At 47.5% G+C, this 18,125-nt stretch overlaps 7 protein-coding genes across 7 annotated transcripts; 4 read left to right on the plus strand and 3 right to left on the minus strand.

The window, feature by feature from the left end:
- Nucleotides 1-686: 686 nt before the first annotated feature.
- On the plus strand, nucleotides 687-1,161 carry F4813DRAFT_389716 (uncharacterized protein; the record flags this gene model as incomplete). The annotated part of the gene is made up of 2 exons (XM_049246887.1): nucleotides 687-1,011; nucleotides 1,103-1,161. The coding sequence occupies 2 exons, from the start codon at nucleotides 687-689 to the stop codon at nucleotides 1,159-1,161; spliced, it is 384 nt and encodes a 127-aa protein (XP_049099501.1).
- Nucleotides 1,162-1,513: 352 nt separating this feature from the next.
- On the minus strand, nucleotides 1,514-2,605 carry F4813DRAFT_389717 (uncharacterized protein; the record flags this gene model as incomplete). Its single annotated transcript, XM_049246888.1, has 5 exons — nucleotides 1,514-1,659; nucleotides 1,728-2,009; nucleotides 2,078-2,180; nucleotides 2,247-2,407; nucleotides 2,518-2,605. 5 exons carry the CDS (start codon nucleotides 2,603-2,605, stop codon nucleotides 1,514-1,516), a joined length of 780 nt encoding a protein of 259 aa, XP_049099502.1.
- Nucleotides 2,606-3,985: 1,380 nt separating this feature from the next.
- On the plus strand, nucleotides 3,986-5,013 carry F4813DRAFT_389718 (uncharacterized protein; the record flags this gene model as incomplete). Its single annotated transcript, XM_049246889.1, has 2 exons — nucleotides 3,986-4,565; nucleotides 4,637-5,013. The coding sequence occupies 2 exons, from the start codon at nucleotides 3,986-3,988 to the stop codon at nucleotides 5,011-5,013; spliced, it is 957 nt and encodes a 318-aa protein (XP_049099503.1).
- Nucleotides 5,014-5,894: 881 nt separating this feature from the next.
- F4813DRAFT_80149 (oxidoreductase) lies at nucleotides 5,895-7,077 on the plus strand. The gene is made up of 3 exons (XM_049248916.1): nucleotides 5,895-6,317; nucleotides 6,437-6,789; nucleotides 6,859-7,077. Exons 1-3 carry the CDS (start codon nucleotides 6,143-6,145, stop codon nucleotides 6,916-6,918), a joined length of 588 nt encoding a protein of 195 aa, XP_049099504.1. The 5' UTR covers nucleotides 5,895-6,142; the 3' UTR covers nucleotides 6,919-7,077.
- Nucleotides 7,078-7,654: 577 nt separating this feature from the next.
- On the minus strand, nucleotides 7,655-11,148 carry F4813DRAFT_380957 (ARM repeat-containing protein; the record flags this gene model as incomplete). Its single annotated transcript, XM_049245624.1, has 4 exons — nucleotides 7,655-9,482; nucleotides 9,536-10,438; nucleotides 10,494-10,612; nucleotides 10,684-11,148. 4 exons carry the CDS (start codon nucleotides 11,146-11,148, stop codon nucleotides 7,655-7,657), a joined length of 3,315 nt encoding a protein of 1,104 aa, XP_049099505.1.
- Nucleotides 11,149-11,861: 713 nt separating this feature from the next.
- On the plus strand, nucleotides 11,862-13,311 carry F4813DRAFT_360350 (BSP-domain-containing protein). The gene has a single exon (XM_049243408.1). The coding sequence runs from the start codon at nucleotides 12,275-12,277 to the stop codon at nucleotides 13,202-13,204; it is 930 nt and encodes a 309-aa protein (XP_049099506.1). The 5' UTR covers nucleotides 11,862-12,274; the 3' UTR covers nucleotides 13,205-13,311.
- F4813DRAFT_360352 (uncharacterized protein) lies at nucleotides 13,312-15,614 on the minus strand. The gene is made up of 2 exons (XM_049243409.1): nucleotides 15,070-15,614; nucleotides 13,312-14,674 (listed from the first exon to the last, which is right to left on the minus strand). Exons 1-2 carry the CDS (start codon nucleotides 15,092-15,094, stop codon nucleotides 13,548-13,550), a joined length of 1,152 nt encoding a protein of 383 aa, XP_049099507.1. The 5' UTR covers nucleotides 15,095-15,614; the 3' UTR covers nucleotides 13,312-13,547.
- Nucleotides 15,615-18,125: the final 2,511 nt, after the last annotated feature.

Below are 18,125 nucleotides of genomic sequence, written 5' to 3' on the forward strand. Positions count from 1 at the left end.
AAGACACACGTTTGTTCTTTTAGATTGCCGATTCGCCTCTTGACAATATAACCCACGATTTTGTGAGAATTTCGGTAAATTGTGATGCTTATAACTTGTGATATTGTCTGCATAATCATTGGATTCCCTTGTTGGCATTAAGGCTTGATATTAAGATTCCAAATGAGACATATAGAGCAAAGGATACTTTCAGAATGTCTAGCCAAAGGCTTCCATAACTTAATTTGGGCCTCTTGCACAATAACCAAGTTACTTACATCCCTCTTGACATCCAACCTACAACCAATTCCTACACCATAGCCCAATAGCGATGATTGCTTTACCTTGAAGTCTAACTACATAATATCTGAACCAGGCACTAACCTTAAAGAAGCCATTTATGCAAGAGGAAGGGGAAGTCAATATAAAATTAACTTAGGCAAAAGAGACAAATAAAGGAAAGTTTTCAAGAAAAGTAAGCCATTTCCTACGAGATGTTCCATGGAAGTGGTAATAGGAAAAGAAGAAGGGGAAAGATGAACACAAAACACATTTCCGCACCGTATCTGATATCAAAGGTAATGATACAATATATAAGAAGAGAAGATCATGGTAAACAATTCTAGGAACCACAAACAAACACACGCGTTCACCTACTTACACATCCTAGCCTATACCTTACTACACATCACCAAAGCTCAAGCATCATGAGATCACCATCACCCACCAAACAAGAGAAGGAAACACAACCTCCCAAACAGAGTGCCAATACACCCGAACTCTCAATGTTAGAGCAGGACTACCAGCTATGGCATAGCATTCTAGTGCAATACTATGGCAAGGAATTTCGACAAGTTAAGCAATTCGAGACTATATCGTGCTATTCCAGGAGTGATGAATCTGCTCCCAGACAGCCACCAGCCTCTACATTGAGCCAAGCCGAACAGCCCTCTGAATTCCGGGCTCGGTTTGATGCTGCTATTGCTAGAAATGAGGATGCTCTGGCGGGGGACGCCTTAGGCAAAGTATATGGTATGTTGGCGAACGGATGGATTGTAGCCCCCTAAGCGCTGCGTATAAGTACCTACCTATTGTTTTATACCAACAGGATACTGACTGTTAGGTATCGAAGACGTGCGCAAGAAACACGATAAAAACGAGAAGACGCCTGAAGAACATTAGTCTAGTCCCGCGAGTACTGGAAGACATAATACTGACGAGGGACTCGGTGGTTTGTTTTCAGCTTACCTGTATCCTGTATCTATTGATAGGGGACGAAATTTAAGGGAAATTGGCGGAAGGGAGCAGAACGATGTACTTCATAGCTGCCCTAACATATTTTGACCTACATATGATTTTGATCGGGGCGTTCATATAAGTTATATTGTTAGTAGCCCCTGGATTTGATGGTACGAAATAGTGAGTTGTGTGTGTATCTCGATCCATGCTATTTTTATATAAAATAAGAAAAAGGAGAATCTTTATTGATCACTCCCACTCCAAAACATCTATACCAATTACCTACCTCTTTATTTCACTCAAGACGAGCTACAATCTCGTCATCGTGAAAGTCCCAACGGACGTCATCTTCATCCTCAAGACCAACCAGCGCTCTCCGCGCAAACGTTGCATTCCTCGGCGCCGCGCGCTTCGTCTTAGTGCCGACGTCCAAATTCTCCCCTATACATCGAGGCTCATTAGCAAGTAGTCGTTTCAAGGCGCCGGAATGAGTTGCTACCTGTACTTACCAAAAACGACCTTCATCCCAGACTTCATCAGATACAGGCCTCCGGGCAAGGGCATTGTTGTATTATTGCCAAGGCTACGCCCCGAAGCGGGCTTGGGTGGACGCACATCCGCCTTGCCGTTCTTCCAGATGGTTCCGTCGGGGATGCACTTGATGTAAGGATCTCTATAGGCCTCGCAGTACTTTACGCCTTGGGTGTCCGGGTTTCCGAATCCTACTATGATGCTGCATTTCTGTTTGTTGCAGTTGGCTGAAACGTACTGGCTGATGATGGAGCCTTGCCCTAGAGCAGTAGGTATGAACGTGAGCCCTCCTAGCCAAGTTGATGTTCGGTTTCTGGTGGTTACTTACGAGAGTTGTAGCCGCTAACAACGCATTTAGTGACTTGGCCGCCCTTGTCTGCATCGCTTGTGCTCGCAAAGGGGTATTCGTCACAATTCTTCCCAGGTACGGACTGTCATATATATATATAGTTAGTATAAGCAACTCGGTATTATTTTGAATGATTATCTCGACATACGCTGCATCTGTTAGGCCTAGGCGTGCACCCGGCTGAGTTAGTGCGATGCTTTCCAATGCTACCCTCACGAGAACCGGTGCCACCATAATTGTCGTATTCCAGCGTGCTGCCAAAGGCCGGATGTGTGCAATATGCTCCCCAACACATATTATCACAGACGTCTGTGATTATCGTTAGAATAAAGTATTAATATATAAGTCTACAAACATGATAGGACGGCAATATATGGACTCTATCAAGCTACTTGGCTTCTGGACTGGTTTCCACGTACCTTGCATATCGTCGGTGCAGTCAAATGTCATAGGAGGCGTGGCACGGGATAATATGACCATAAGGCCAAGCACGATTGTAGAGCGCATTTTATCTGGAGTTTATGATATTAAAAGGGGCGGGGAGGTAAAGAGGACTATGTCTGGCCTGCCGATGCTTGTTTTCACTTGTTCAGTCTTGGTCCATCTAGACATCTTTTATATTATTATCAGACACTCATATTCATAGCTCTATCATTCGGTTTACTACGGGCTTAACGATAAATATAGATCCGTCGCTCGTTGACCGCTCAGCTGGGGTATACAAGGAATGGGGATGAAGGGCAATAACAGGGTTTTAACGATATTGTCTTAGATCCCATTAAGTCACTTCAGTCACGTCTCAATGGATCATCGAGGATCTTCACTCTTGGAAGTATAGTGGCCAACAGGCTCGTATGATTCTTACGCTAGGTAGTTATTTCATGAGGCAGACGGGATGTACCTATAGGTAGATAAGTTTTAGGCATAGATACTCTTGTACTATTTAAGGAGTGTTACTACTACTGAATAATGGTTTGTGTATGCTGAGCTTCTCGCTCACCCAAAGCTATAGAAAGGAAAATCGGTAATATAATAACTTACCTACCTAGGTAGGTATCTTGGATTTAGAGACTTGAGGCGGACAAGCCGGTTCAATTGTTTACAAATACGAAGGATCATATTGTATAACGGTATCCTAGAGATTAATTCAGATGAGTGACTTTCCTCATGTCTCGTATGAGCTCTGTGTGCAATGTTTGACCGAGGCGTACACTTCTAAGCTTTCACTTATATCATAAACCTCCTTGAAAATCAAGGATATTCTAGACTTTAAGTCGGAGTTGCACACTAATATTCATTACACTATTCCTCGATCCACAAGCTATCTTCACCGATCATAGTTGCACATATTTTGTGTTGGCCTATTGTTGCCACTGCTGTATTCTGCGGCGGATCATACGTTGTAATACTTCAAAGTCTAACTTTCACCTGGAAACTATGTAGTGAAACTTGAAATCTCATTTACAAAGCGTAGATTAAGACATAAATATGACGTATAGGCTTGAATATCTGCGTTATGTTAAGCTTAATGACCTATAGCCCTGGTTTATGTGTATCCTTTTAGGTACTTTATCACGGCGATAGTTGGTATAGTAAATAGGTACCTTTCCAGGAACAAGGTAATACATGGCCCAATTCTATGGCGAGTAACGTAGCACATGGAAGCTCATAGGTAACATGTATGAGTCTATCTAGATTTATGTTTTAGAACCAAATTTATAAAGAAACCCCACGGGGTTTATTGTTGGTGTATTGCAACGACCAAGTTAAGCCAGAGCTTAACATCGCATCATCAACTTTCAATGCTTCAATGTCAACGACTTAATTAGTTCAGCTCCTAACCACACCCATATCGTATTTGACATTCCTAGTGCAGAAATAGCTAGTATGGCTCTCAATCAAGATCTCTCGTTACCAAAGACGGCCCCAAATAGCAACCGACATCGTGCTACTGCGGGAGAAAGCTATGTACAAGCTGTCTACTCAATTCTCCCCCTTGACTTGGGAATTCTAGACGATTTAGTGAGCCGACTAAATGCAGCCGAAGTGATCGAGCCCGGGACTTGTAAACTGGCTCCCAAATACGACTTCGCCAATCGCCCACTTCGTGACATCTACGATTACCACCTCCAGCTCCGCGACCAGGATCACTCAATCCACCCCCTTTACTTCATCGTAGCCATTGATGCTGATTACAAGGAAAATGGCGTACTGGTCGTGCACCTGCACACGGGCCAAGACGGGGAGGAAGACCGCGTTGACAAGGCCCGGTGTAGCGCAGATTGGGCCGCGGGCTGGGGCTTGAACCTAGACATTGGTAACATGGCTTGGGAGGACCTCAAGGAGGAAGAAGCAGAGGAATGGGGAGACAAAGCCATGTCATGGACGCCGGAGTCGAACCAGCCTAAGCAGCTGGGGACTACGCCGCCCCGGTTCCAATACGCTTGCTTCAGTCTAGTCGAGAACGGTAAATTTCCCACCAGCAGTTCGAGATGAGGAACATACCAACGTAACAGTTTTAACTAACGAAAACTACAGCACTAGACCTTCCAGAAAAGCTCCAGCCCAATTATTATAGCACGCCCGTAGAACACAGGCGCGTGATCCTTGGCGGGAACTACTCTACTGCCGGCGGGTTATCCGAAGTCATACGCCTATTTCCATGGTTCTGCAAGTCGCACCCAGAGACTCACAGACAGATGGTCATTGTAGCCGACAAGCCCTGCTTCGAAGCCGACGACGCCGTGGCGCTTCTGCGTTTCGACTGGGACGGTAATGTAGACGCACATGACGATGTCGGAATCACCAAGTTGGACCTTAAGTATGAAACGGTTAAAGCAGTTGCTGTTGATAAAGCAGTTGCCGAGTTGGATCAGTACTGTCGAGATTTCGGGCTGCCACAAGCAGAAGAGTAGGTCTTGGATTGGTGATCAGGCTTAGACGGTAGACTGATGGGGAGATATTGTTGGTGTAGCTTTTGTTTGTTGGTACCTAGGACCTAGGTTAGATAGGTAGTTCAGTCTCACTTATAGCCCTGCAGGTTGGGCCTTTGCCACCAACATACATACATACCATGTATCCCAGGTCCCGGACAGCTCATCGGAAGAGATAGAAGTGAGAACCCTCTATTTGCAAGATTATCGTGTTTCCATAAGCTCTTAGGTGAGGCATCTTTGATAGTAAAAATATTATACCAGTACTTTGATAGTTGCCTCCATACCTGCCTCTCTATTAGGGAGAGGGATATGGTAGTTTCTTCTTTTTCATATACATATCTATCCTTCTGATTTCACACCTGTTCGTCCTATTGCCCAGTTGCCACTAGAAGTACAGCGTACACTCAAAGATGGCGATCATGAAAGTCCAGAGTACAAGGAGGCATCTACCTTCTTCATGATAAGCTTCGCTTCGTCTGTCGACTGGACCCTGTGCCAGAGCCGATACAGCAAGCTTTTGCCAATGTAAAGGAGAACTCTGCTGCGTACCAGGCCATGTAATTTTCTAATTCTGTTCTCACCCAAGTAGAGACTAGAGACCACAATCCCCTTTCTAAACCATCCGCCTTCCACGTATAAGGACCTAGCATTTAGTTTGTGCCATACTAAATATAGAATAAATCCTACCTCGGCAGCGTCATCTATACCCTCTATCAACAAGTACAAATTCCCAATTTCATTGTCTCTACTGTAACTCTCATACCGAACTAGCGGATACATCCCATCCCTTACGTCCCGTCCATGCAAGAAACGCCGGATTTAGCGGAGTTTGTTCCAACCTAGCCAAATAACTACACTATGTATTCAATATCATGTAGTAACCTAGGTTAGAGCCTTGCTTCATCTACATAGGCACATACTTGTCCTGCAGGGATCCTTGGTGGTTGAGCCTTACAATTAACTCAGATGTTCTACTATACTTGAATTACCCGCATCTTGCCAATCCCTTTGACTTACATTAGACTCTAGGTCTTGAATAGCCTCAGTTGAAAGGGGCCAAAGACGCCAGCGAGCCTCATCTCCATCAGCCCCCTCAAGTTCGCCAGACATGTCTGCCAAATCCATTTTAGTAACAGGCTGCTCAGCAGGAGGCATCGGCGCCGTCATCGCCCTCAACCTCGCCAAAAGCAGCCACAGCGTCTTCGCAACAGCCCGCAACACGTCCAAGATCCCAGAAGAGCTATCAAGCCTATCCAACGTCACGCTCAACGTGCCTTGGATGTGTAAGTCCAAGTACATACCTACCTACCAGCCTATTACACCCACTCGTGTATATACACATACACATATATATATATCATATCTCACTCATATATACGTCTCACTCGCTAACACCCCACAGCCGCATACACATCATCCAAAGCCGCGCTGACAAATCTATCCGAGTGCCTGCGTCTTGAGCTCTCCCCCTTCGGCGTCGCCGTCGTGACTATCATGGCAGGCATCATAACCTCGCATTTCCACGACAACGACGCCGACGCCCAGCTACCAGAAGGATCTCTGTACGCCCCCATCCAAGACATCATCGACGGCTGGACGAGCGGCAGGTCCAAGCCCAAGGGGATATCGGCAGACCAGTTTGCCGCGCACGTCGCCCCTGATATCCTGGGCGACGGAAAGGGGGGGCTGGTCTGGAAGGGTCCTAATGCGGGATCTATCAAGCTGGCCATAAAGTGGTTTCCCCAGTCTCTTGTAGTAAGCCTACAATCTCTCTCTCTCAAGTCTCCTTGCGATAACTATGATACTAATAGATGATATCTTTAGGATGCGGCCATGTCCAAAGATCAGGGGTTAGACAAGCTCGTAGAGAAGTCCCCTAGATAAGAAGGACAAGGACGGAGCGAGTTGAGTGAGCTGCCAGAAATGGGCTAATAAAACTCCAGTTGGCTAAACAAATGGTACTACGAGGCTCATATGTGTGTTATCTCGAACTTCCAGCATTCGGAATGTCATTGAACTGGAAATACTATTATTAGAATTAGGAGGCGTAAAAAACTATTAAATCTCGTTGAAGGTTATAGTCCTCGACGTAAAACCAAGAGCATTCGATACTGTTACAACCACAACCTCCCATATTAAATCGTAAATATCACTCCCCGTTCCATTGAATCTACAAGCTTGCCACGAAGTGCGAGCACTATTTATTACAAAATGTGTACGATAAGCAGGCAGGTCTCCCTCCCTCGAGTACCTAGCGGGTATAGGTAATAAGTATAGGCATAGGTACCCGTCCCTTTCCGTTCGCCCACCCGCTAACGCCGCGTGTCACCCCGTAAACAGCGCTTCGCAGAACGGAGTCGTAGAAAGTACCCAAGGTATAGTATGCGTACCTACCTAGCCGGACCAAACAAACTCCCTTATCCCTAGTGATATACATCCATCCATCCCGACGCGGACCACCACACTACACAGAGGTACATAGTTAGACAGGCACAGACACAGACGACCTAGATAGATCTTTTCTCCACCGCCAAACAGGGTATTATCAACAACGACCACGACCGCGAAAGAAATCAAAGACACCGCACCCTCGAGCGAAAAACCGGGAGCGGCCGCTCATCTAAGCGGCGACCCCTCCGTTCTCCCTCTGTCGCTTGACAATGTAATACGTGATAAGGCTCTTGGGGTCGTCCTTGACGTTCTTCATGCTTTCCCAGAACCTAGTTTCGCCGAGGCGCGCATGTAGCGCTACACATAGTTGCACAGCGTCCATGCGGACGCCGCTCTCCTTACTCTCGAGGCACCTTGTCGCAAGGTTGAGCAGGCCCGCAACTTCATTTTCGCCAGGCGTGAACGACGACCGCGCGTCCAAGAGCTCCTTCAGCACGTGCAGCCCCATGCTTAGGCTACGGTGTCCCGACGTGTCCATGTCCATGTTTCTTAGGTTGCGCGTCATGGTTACCGTGATCTCACCCTCGTCGCCAATCCTCACTAGTTCATCTGCTAGCAGCTCCAGCCCGCTGACAATGTGCGTCCGCGCGTCGTAGCGGGTGCGTGCGGTAAGTAAGGTCTCCAGTCCCCTAGATACATGGGGTTGAAATCTGTCGCGAGACTTTTTCAGTAGTAACTTGATGGTGGCGAGAATTTGCGCCTTTACATCTTGAACCTTCTCAGGAGGAACATTATCAAGGGTTGATTCAAGGTACTCGAAGAGCCCAAGTAGCAAGGCGTCAAACTTATCATCGGGGAGGAGCACTTTGTTATCACGGACAAGGCTCTGTAATTTACGGAAGCCATGCACATCAAGGTTTTGCGCTTTCACGCGAGCGATGCCGCTGTCAATAAGACGTGAGTTTTGACGTGTCTTATCAGGTGACGCAATAGGGCTACCAAGGACCTCGTTCGTTTCCGTGGGGTGTATGAGATTAGCAGCATCTTCGTTAATAGGCTTATCTTCCAATACGGGCCGATCAACTATACCATTCGCCGCTGGGCGAGGCGTCGGCTGGTCATCCGCTGTAAAAGGATCTTCGTATACTTTTAGTGACTTCGACGGCGTCAGGGTTGGAGTCGGGGTTGCGGCTTTGTGAATAACTGTTACTTCTTCGTCTTCAACGACTATCGGTGCTTCGACAGTCGGTGCTTCAATTACCGGCACGTTAGGAGAGGGGTTGGGCGGAGTAGACTGTATCCGTATGCTCTCTTTCAACTGCGCCATATCTGGCACAACAAGGGTGAAATCTTCGTTTAAATTGGAGGGACTGCTATAGCTGATTTCGTTGACTATTGGCTTAGCCTTCACTGGACTAGGCTTCGCCGGACTCGCTTTTGGAGAAGCAACAGCCTTATGAGCCGCCTCCTTCGACGGAGTTGAAATACTCGACTCGCTAGCAGTTGCCGTATGGCCGGGCCTAGTTCTCGGGACTGTCCTTCTAGGAGATCCCGAGATCGTTTTCGGGGTCACGGCCTTTTGTTTCGTGCTGTGAGGGGGACTTGTCTGCTCTCTTGACAGCCCATCATGCGACCGAACGGAGTAAGGCCCGGCAGTAGCGGGTCGGGGCGCAACATCTGGCCTTCTCCTAGCTGGTCGCATTGGAGCTACCGACATACCACCATGAGACTTCGTCGATGTATCTGCACGCGTTCGAGTCGCGGTATTGGTGCTGGCCGCATGTGAAGTTGCTGACGTACCCGATGAACCGCCGGACACGCTCCGCGCCGGCGTGACCGCCATCGCCGACGCCGGTCGAGAAGGTAAATTCTTCGATGTTAGGGCCCTCTTCTGTGCTAGCATGGCATCTCTTAAGGAGGGCTTCGAGGACGTCATAGTACTCTTCGAAAGGCCTAGCCCCGGACGAGGGGCAGGCTCGGATTTCTTTGGCGAATTTGGATTGTTAGGATCCTTCTGTAATAATTTCTGGGCGGTAGACTCAAGACCGTCCATGATTCTTTGCAACAATCAGCCAGCATACCAGGAAAATAGAAATATCAATCAACTTACGCTTCTGCCCTCGCTGGCCATATCGCGGCGTACGCCCAGTACGTCGAGCGCATCTTCTCGCGGACACCGGGATTGGGATCGTTAAGACCCTTCTTGATGCACTTTTCGATCATGTCTAATCCTCCGCCATGCTCCAGATGATTCTTGTGATGTGCCTCTTTCTTCAACAGAGTCTTTAACCAGCCGGTAGCGTACATCCTCGGCGACACATTCTTATCCTGACAAGCACCCCATATGTGTTGCATGATCCTAGCATTATACGTAGTCCTTCCGATGATGATATCCACCGATGTATTAGCTAATTGGGAACTTATCTTCTTGGTCGCCGCACACAATTTTATAAAAGTCTGCATCAGCAATTCAACCATTGGGTCGATTGCCGGCCCAAAGGTATTGGCAAGCTCTTGGACGAAGGCGCAGGCCTCTTTAGACAAACTTGTTCGTAAAGAATTGGAGGCCTTGAGGATGCCATCGAGTAACGCTCGACAACCGGCAACAAAGGTATCGGGGAAATCCGACGGTACGTTGCCAGCAATGAGTCTCCGTAACTTAGTCATGCTCTCTTCTCTCTTCAACCAGTTCTGTTCGGTCTCCTTGCCTTCAAACCACGGATGCATATCTCTAAATAGATCTTCCAATTCTCGGTTGGTGTTGACGTATGAGGGTTCGACCGACTCCGCCTTAGGTTCAGGCATTGGTGTTATTGGTCGTTCGCTAGCAAGGGAGGAAACGCTCGCTGCGAGATTTGGTCGCACCTGCATTGCCGACGCGGGTCTCGATTCGGGGTCTGTTCTTGAAGACGTCGGGGCTAATTCCTTTACTATAGCCTGCTCTATAGCAGGTCGCACTTTGAAGATCTTTAGCTGCTTCTTTAGATCGGTCTTCGCTCCATTGGGCGCGTCCCTATAGTTGATGTTAGAGGCCATGTTTCTTATATAGGGAATGTAATTTTATGAACCTGAACAATTCTATCACAGTGCTCTTAGTCGCATCTCGAACCATGCCGTCGGCGTCCTCTAGTAGCTCCATCAAAGCTGGTACGTAAGCACGGAATTGTAAGCCCTGGTCCTTGTGCATCTGCGTCACGTTAGCGACTGGCCTGGTAACATGTCTCTGTAATCACGTTACTGGTAGAGGATTGCGCATACCTGTAGTAGCCATTGCAAGCTCGATTCCTTTGACCTTGGGTTTTTTCCAACCATAGCAGTATTGCGCACGAATCTCTCGGCGTCTATCGGTACATTGTTATACATGGTGGCCATAGCTTGTATACCTAGTCCCCTTATCTTATCCTTTTGATCGCCCATCTTCTCGACGATGAGCGGTAGCGTGTGTTTTGCTTCTTTGGCAAGGTACTTGGGTTCCTGTAGCGACATGCGCGTCAGGAGGTGGTTTAACGTAGTGAAGCCAGCATTGACGAGGACCGAGTGCTGCGAGCTCGAGGCGAGCCGAAGGGCTTCGAAGAGCGGCGCGACGCAGACATCGGGTACGCTGTAATGCTTGATTGCAGATTTGACGGCAGTGATGTGTTGAACTTTCGTGTCGACGGAGACGTCCTTTCTAAGGATAGTCAGCAGGCCGGCGACCTGATCTTCAGTGAGCATTTCGGCCATGGTCCTCGGGGGGAATGAGGATCTGGCAGTGCGTTGCAGGTCCCAAAATAAGGACGGATTTATGTAGTCGTGCTCGTACAATGGACGTGAAAAGCAGGATACGACCAAGTTGGGTTACAGAGCTATCGCGGTTGGGCAGAACTGGCAGATAGGGGCCTCGGTAGTTAAACGAACGGTGATGTAGTAGTGGTATGGACTGACTCAGTTTCAGAAATTTGAATTGGTTTAAATAACAAAAGTTTGCGACGGTTGTTCCAGAGCTAATTCAATAATTAAAAGGCACCTGGGATTGTATTTGTCGCTTTCTACCAATGCGCATGTGGACGAAGCTGAGACTCTTAGATGGGAAAAGGTGATAACAGCAACAATTTCTGAGAAACTACTCGTTATTTTTCTCTCATGTGTATTGTTGTCATAATTTGTTGTAGTTGTTGATGCGGGAAATGGCCACTTTCTGCACCACGACAACGGCATTCGGGGGTACCCACATCTGTGAGTGCTTTTGTGGGGCATGCACAGCACTAAAACACTTTGATGGGCACTAACTGATCCCTCCTATCCATGTAGCGACATGATAGGCAAGAAATAGGTCTGTGACACCCCAGAGGCAGGGGCTAAGGGTCCCTCATGGAAGGATTAAGAACCCCAATGCAGCTCAATTTTAGCAAATAGCAAATTGCCCCGCCAAGAAAACCGATGAGGGGCACGACGAAGCTAAAGCTGAAGCTGGCCAACTGCCAAGTAAACATCCATCATATTGTCGTTCCTAAAAAGATCTACGTCTTAGCTTGCTTACAAGATACCCAATTGTTTGTATAAGCCTTTTCTATAGCGTTAAGCTGCATTCTCTATTATACATTATACATACAATATACATATACTACAAGCAACCAGTAACAAATCCTTTTTAAAGCTTCATTAGCTTAGGTACCTACCCAAGATAGTAACACCCCCTATTAAATGCAGCAGCAACTACCCCTAAGTTTGACTTGAGCCACATATTCCTATATTCCTTCATCGCAATACCCCATTAGTTATAGACTTGGGTAACTGCCACTCCTCTATATTACCCTATATTACCTACTATAAATACCTATAGCTATACTATAATCCTATTTCCTACCCTATGAGTTCCTTCAACGCAGCCAATAACCTCTCCGGAACCGAAACCCTCCATATCCATCTTAAAATCACACAATACAAAGAGGAAACCAGCCCTCCTCTGTCTATGTCCCTCCCTCCAGCAACCACGCCGGTACCCCAACCCGTCTTTATGCCCGGTATGTCTCACGCCGCGGAATCTCCGGCCCCGGCCCCGGCTCCGGCGCCGTCCGCCATTCCCACGCGACCAAAGGGCGACGAGACAACGGACGACAAGAACCAGGACGTCTCTTCTTCCGCCATCGAGCTCCCGCGCCTACGTCTACATGTCCAAGACATCGCACACCAGGGTTCCTCGATATTCCTCTCCTCCGTGAACGCCGCCACCGTGTTACGCAGCAGCATCGACTCCATCCACAAGCAGCTGTACTCCCAATCCCCTTCTTCGCCTCCGCCAACGCGCTCCGTAACCCTCATCCTACGAGACATGGACGGCGTAGCCTACACAACCGGTTCGGACTTGGACCCGGACCACAAAGAAATCCACTTCTCGCTCCGGTACATCTCCTCCATCTCCCCGTCGTCCCGGCAAACCGCCGAGATCCACGGTGTCCTGCTGCACGAGCTCGTCCACTGCTATCAGTGGAACGGACAGGGTCGGGCACCAGGGGGCCTGATTGAAGGCGTAGCCGATTGGGTGCGCTTGCAATCCGATCTCGCGCCGCCGCACTGGAGCCGGGAGCAGATCCCCGCGAAATGGGACGTCGGATACCAGGGCACGGCATATTTCCTAGAATACCTCGAAGACCGGTTCGGTAAGGGGACTATACGCCGGATGAATGAGAAGCTGCGGAAGGAAAGGTACGAAGAGAAGGCGTTCTGGACTGAGCTAGTTGGGGGACCGGTAGAGCAGTTGTTTGAGGATTATAAGAAGACATTACTAAAGGGCGAGTAGAAGGATTAAGAAAGTCTGGCAACCACTAAATATCACGAGGGTTGTAAGGGTAGAGAATGCCGATAGAAAGATGACTAGAATGCCCTAGGTTAGAGACTGAGCGTAAGAGTTGGCGGGATGCTTTTTTCATTTTATCTGAGACGAGCCGTAGATACCCATTTAGTGCGCAATACTACATCTTAGAACCCAAACTTTCTATCATCAAAACAAATCAAAGCTCGATAATCGAGGATGCCTAATCCATCTCTCCATATTGAATCCATTACCCTTTGAATGTCCGAATCCCTTACCTAAATACGCCATGCCATGAGAATATGCGAAACAATAGACGAAAGATATGTCCTTAGTGCTGTGCTGCATGCGCTACGCCAGCGTCACTTTCGCTTACAACGCTTCCGACTTCAGTCCAGCTTGCAGGAGTCATCATGCCCTCGTCATCACTCATAACATCGTAATGTCGGCCCTCAGTCCATGATCTGGCAGATACAGCATCGTCTCCAACATCCTCACCTGAGCCTGCTAGCGAAGCGGAGTCTGTTGGGGTCAAAACACCTTCGCTCAAGAACTCAGCATCCGACAGAGGCGCAGCGGGTGATACTGGTAGTGGCGAATAGAAGCTAGCGGTTGAAGCGTCGTGAGCCCACGCCTGGATGGAACTATACGCATCGTTTCTGTCATCTTGTCCAGCAGTCATGAATTCGTCAGGGCCTAATTCTCGTTCGGATGTTTGGGCAGGTTGTGCTTGCGTAGCCGGCGTCTGGTTCTCAATGCTGATTAACGGCGGGATAACGTCAGTAGGAGTTGGTGATAGAATAGCAAGTTCTGAAGTTTCGCTCTTGACGCCCAATTGTGTGCTAGCGCTGTAAATATCCGACTCCATTTCATCTTTTTCGGGATCTACTAAGCTGTTCTCGAAAGCAATGTGTTCGTCGATTCCGTGCTCATCAGTAAAAGGATTCGTATAGACAGACTGGGCGAGACCTCGAGCCCCTTCTCCACGTCGGCGAAGTAGACCATCGGTATTTTGAGGCTCTGATCCCGATTGAAAAACAAAGGCACCCTTCTCGGCGGCGTTATCCTGCTGCATGAAGTCATCGAAACTCGAACCTCTCGTCGAAGGCCGCCGGCGCGAAGCGTCTGTTTTCTCTGGGTCTCTGCGTTCCTTTTCTTTCTTTTCCTCGCGCACGGCATTCCAGTACATTATCTCTTCTCGTTGTCTTCGACGGGTTTCATCGTCAGCATCAACACCCGGTTCTCCTTCGGCACCAAAACCTCGAGATCGTAAAAATCCTTCGGCATCCTCGGGCCTGTTGAAAAGGTTTTCTCGTTCTGCGGGTGTAATACTATCGCCGAGAGCGTGGAGTGCGATGGCAATTCGACGTCGGAGGTCGCTTGCCATGCGCTGCAGTTCAGGTGACTCGTAGACTGCTACAGCAGCTGCGACGGCAACCGTAAGGGCGACAACGCCGACTGATACGGCAGCATGGTTAATAGGTGGCATATTGCAAATGTCCCAAGAGAAAGAAAGAAGATGACTAAAGAGAAGGAGGGGAAATATGATACGAGACAAGATATTTGTGTAAAGCTATTGAAGCTATTAGGAAAGGGTATTGGTGGAATAAAACCGAAATTAATGACGATGCCTAATCTACAAGATCAAATAGAATTGTAAAGGCTGAGAGAAATAGAGAAACAAGCTTGCGTGGTTCGTTGGTTCCTGATTTGTACGCGTTATTCGCCACAGTCAATTAGGACTCGAGCCATCAGCAGGCAGTCACGTTTGCGATCCGCAACGACCTACTTTGGTCCTTGGACGTGGGGTAGCCAAGTACATCAAACGACAAATGACTTCTTGTTTCACTTACCCTTAGCCATAACGGGAACAGGCATGTTTTAAAGCCGTCTGCCTATTGGTAGGGACATAAATGCCCTGTAAATTACCTAGGTAACTTTCCGTCTTCGATACCGTGTACGGAAGGCAGATTATAAAAAAAAGATGAAGATGAGAAGAAAAGAAATAGAGGGGGGAAGAGAATAAGAAGGGGAGAAGGAATGGGAGTGGATGATGGGTGACTGCAACGGAGCAGTGCAACGAGGCCGCGCTCCTAATAAGGTTCAGGCTTGCAGGCGAGGTAAGTCAAAGTCATGGAAGTGCGGTACAAGGCAAGGCACAGTCGCAACCTCCCAACGCAACTCAAACTCAACGCCTCATTGCGTAATTGGATTGTATGGATTGTAGACCAATGAACTGCGCCGTGGTTGAGGCAGGCAGACCCGGCGGCAAAGGGAACGCAGTACTCTCGTAATAAGAATTGAGACAGCCTTGCGAAAGAGAAATAATTCCCACTATTCAAAGTTATATTATTGTACTGGCGTAGGGCATGCATGTCTTAGTTGATCGTATCTTATCTACATAGTACCATACATACATGTCCATACATGTAGTTGAACCTACCTAAGCATTAAATCATTCTTCCCTTAGATAGCGGTAGGTACCTCTTTCCTACCTTAGTGGGGTAAATGCCTGCCCCGCTTGAGAATGTATTGTACAATAATACCACCTAACCTACATGCTTATCTAAATTGAGAGTACCTTAGGATGTATCTATGTAATCTTTCTCAAAAGCACATCCTCTATCTTCATATGTACATCCAATATTACACAGAGCCGCCACGAATCTAGGGCTGTTAGATTCGGGCCCTTGCATGAGGTCATTTATCTACGATAGTCTCTTTTAGTTGTTAAGGTGCGTTTGTATCACCAATCTGAAATCAAACAGATCTATATGAAAGGCTAATGGGGTAATTGACCTGCAAGCTTGAGCCTCACTCCTGGCTGAACTACTTGTCATAGGTACCAGCCATATAAGCACATAAATATTAGTAACAATCCAATATACCCGTTAGAAGCACCAAATAAACACAACACAATAAATCATTACATTCATACTTACAAGAGTTGATGATGAAATGAGATAGTTAGAGGACAACTTTACTTTGCCTGTTACTCTCGCATTGCGGAGGCCTCGGATTGCTCGGATAGCAGCCGAATTTAATTGATCATTAGCGAGATCTTGGCGGCCTCGTTAATCAAGCTGGCCCAGAAAAAGATCGATGCAAGGTACCACTATTTTATAAGACTTTCGGCGTTAATTCTCTTCTCCATATATAATTTGTTTCTCCAAACACGATATTAGTATTAAAAAACTCTTCAGCATTACATCTTTAACTTACACCTAGTTATACAGATATCTATAACAAGATTAGCTGAACCCCGGTTATAGATAAATGTGACTGGAGATATCACCAACATGCCAACTCCTAAACTCTATCAATATTGATCAAAGTCTTATTAAGGAGAGTGTCATGATCTAGAAACAATATGTTTCCCAGCCAGTGAGTGATCTTACATTAATACGTGGGACCTATTAATCATAAACGACATCTCCATACAGACGCCCAGAAGTGGCTAAACCCGGTCAGAATGTCTGTAAATATACCTTGATCTTTAGCAGCGAATTACCAACTCGCTGTCCATGTTCTCTCTCTTCTATACCCGCGCTCTCAATCCAGAGAACTTCAGAGTCAGATCTACCATTCTTTTATGTCCTTAGATCGATATTCCTATATGACAAGCACATAAGCTACGCACACCTTCCTACGGACCCGATAAACTACCCCTACGACGCCAATACGTAGTGCTTCGTAATGTCCTAGAAGATGGCAGGCACTTTCTCTTACAATGTCTTATGTAGGAACATACCTAGGGAATAACCATCCTATAAAAAAGCAGCTCTATATGCCCTATAATAGAGAACTCGCCGGCTTCGTCTCCAGCTCAAGGCTAAAGAGAAAAAAGTCCTCATAAAAGGCTCCCTTAATCTTCTATGTTAGGAAACTTCAAACTGCCGCCGTGGTGGCCATATCCTAGATGTCCGAGCCTCTCGCCAGTTGATTGACCGAGAAACCATCACGTCAAATACCGAGAGCTAGGACGATAAGAATCTCTAGTTATACGTCCATACAGGCAACCCGGCGCTACCCAGCATTACAGGCATGAGGCCGCAGCCATGTCCACGACGAGCACCTGCAGGATCATATCAGGCCTCTCAGCTTGCCTTGGCAGCTCGAGACCGCAGAGGTGGTAGTTTGCGAAGCCAGCACGACGTCCTCGTAGCACGACGGCGGCGCCGACCTTTAACCCATTGGCCTAGGCGCCCATCACGATCCTTGAGATTGATAGCCGGACGGGAGTGAGTATCATCGCTGGGAATGGTGGCAATGGGCGGGTTTTCCTTCAGGTCCACTCTCACTGTATCTCACTATGTATATGCAGATAGGGGGGTATGAGATGGGATGGGATGTGAAGTGCTGTCGTGAGACGTCGCGTTGCGCGTCTAAATGAGCGTACCATCGCCTAACGTTGTAGTTGGGTAGGAATTTGACGCGGGTCCCTATCCACAAGAAACGTTCGTTCAGAGCACGGTGCGCCGTTTTTATCTCGTCTGATACGACGGGGTCCTACCTGCATATGCTATGTAGGCATGTACATAGCTATTGCAGCTTCAATGACGTTCGTAGCATCATCTCCGGATCTTTACCCGATACCCCCCCTATGTGGTATGGACCTAATGTAAAGAGCGAATGGTTGGGCCCCGGAACTTGTTGGACGGGTCAATGGCATGTGCTTGCTCTCTGTGTCCAATTAGTATAGGTGATAGCTTTTACTTGACGTTCGATACGATGCCGATGATCTAGGAATCTAAGATGGGCAATCGAAGTCAACCCGGAACTTGGACATACAACTACTTCGTGTGAATATGTAGAATCGCCAGATCCGATTCGTCCTCGTCGATGGCGAGATAGCCTATCACAAACAACCGAAGTCCAATGACAAGGTGCAAGCAATATGTCAAAAATA

The sequence above is a fragment of the Daldinia decipiens genome, assembly GCF_022478715.1.
Source record: "Daldinia decipiens strain CBS 113046 unplaced genomic scaffold F4813scaffold_17, whole genome shotgun sequence".
In the NCBI taxonomy this organism is placed as follows: Eukaryota; Fungi; Ascomycota; class Sordariomycetes; order Xylariales; family Hypoxylaceae; genus Daldinia; species Daldinia decipiens.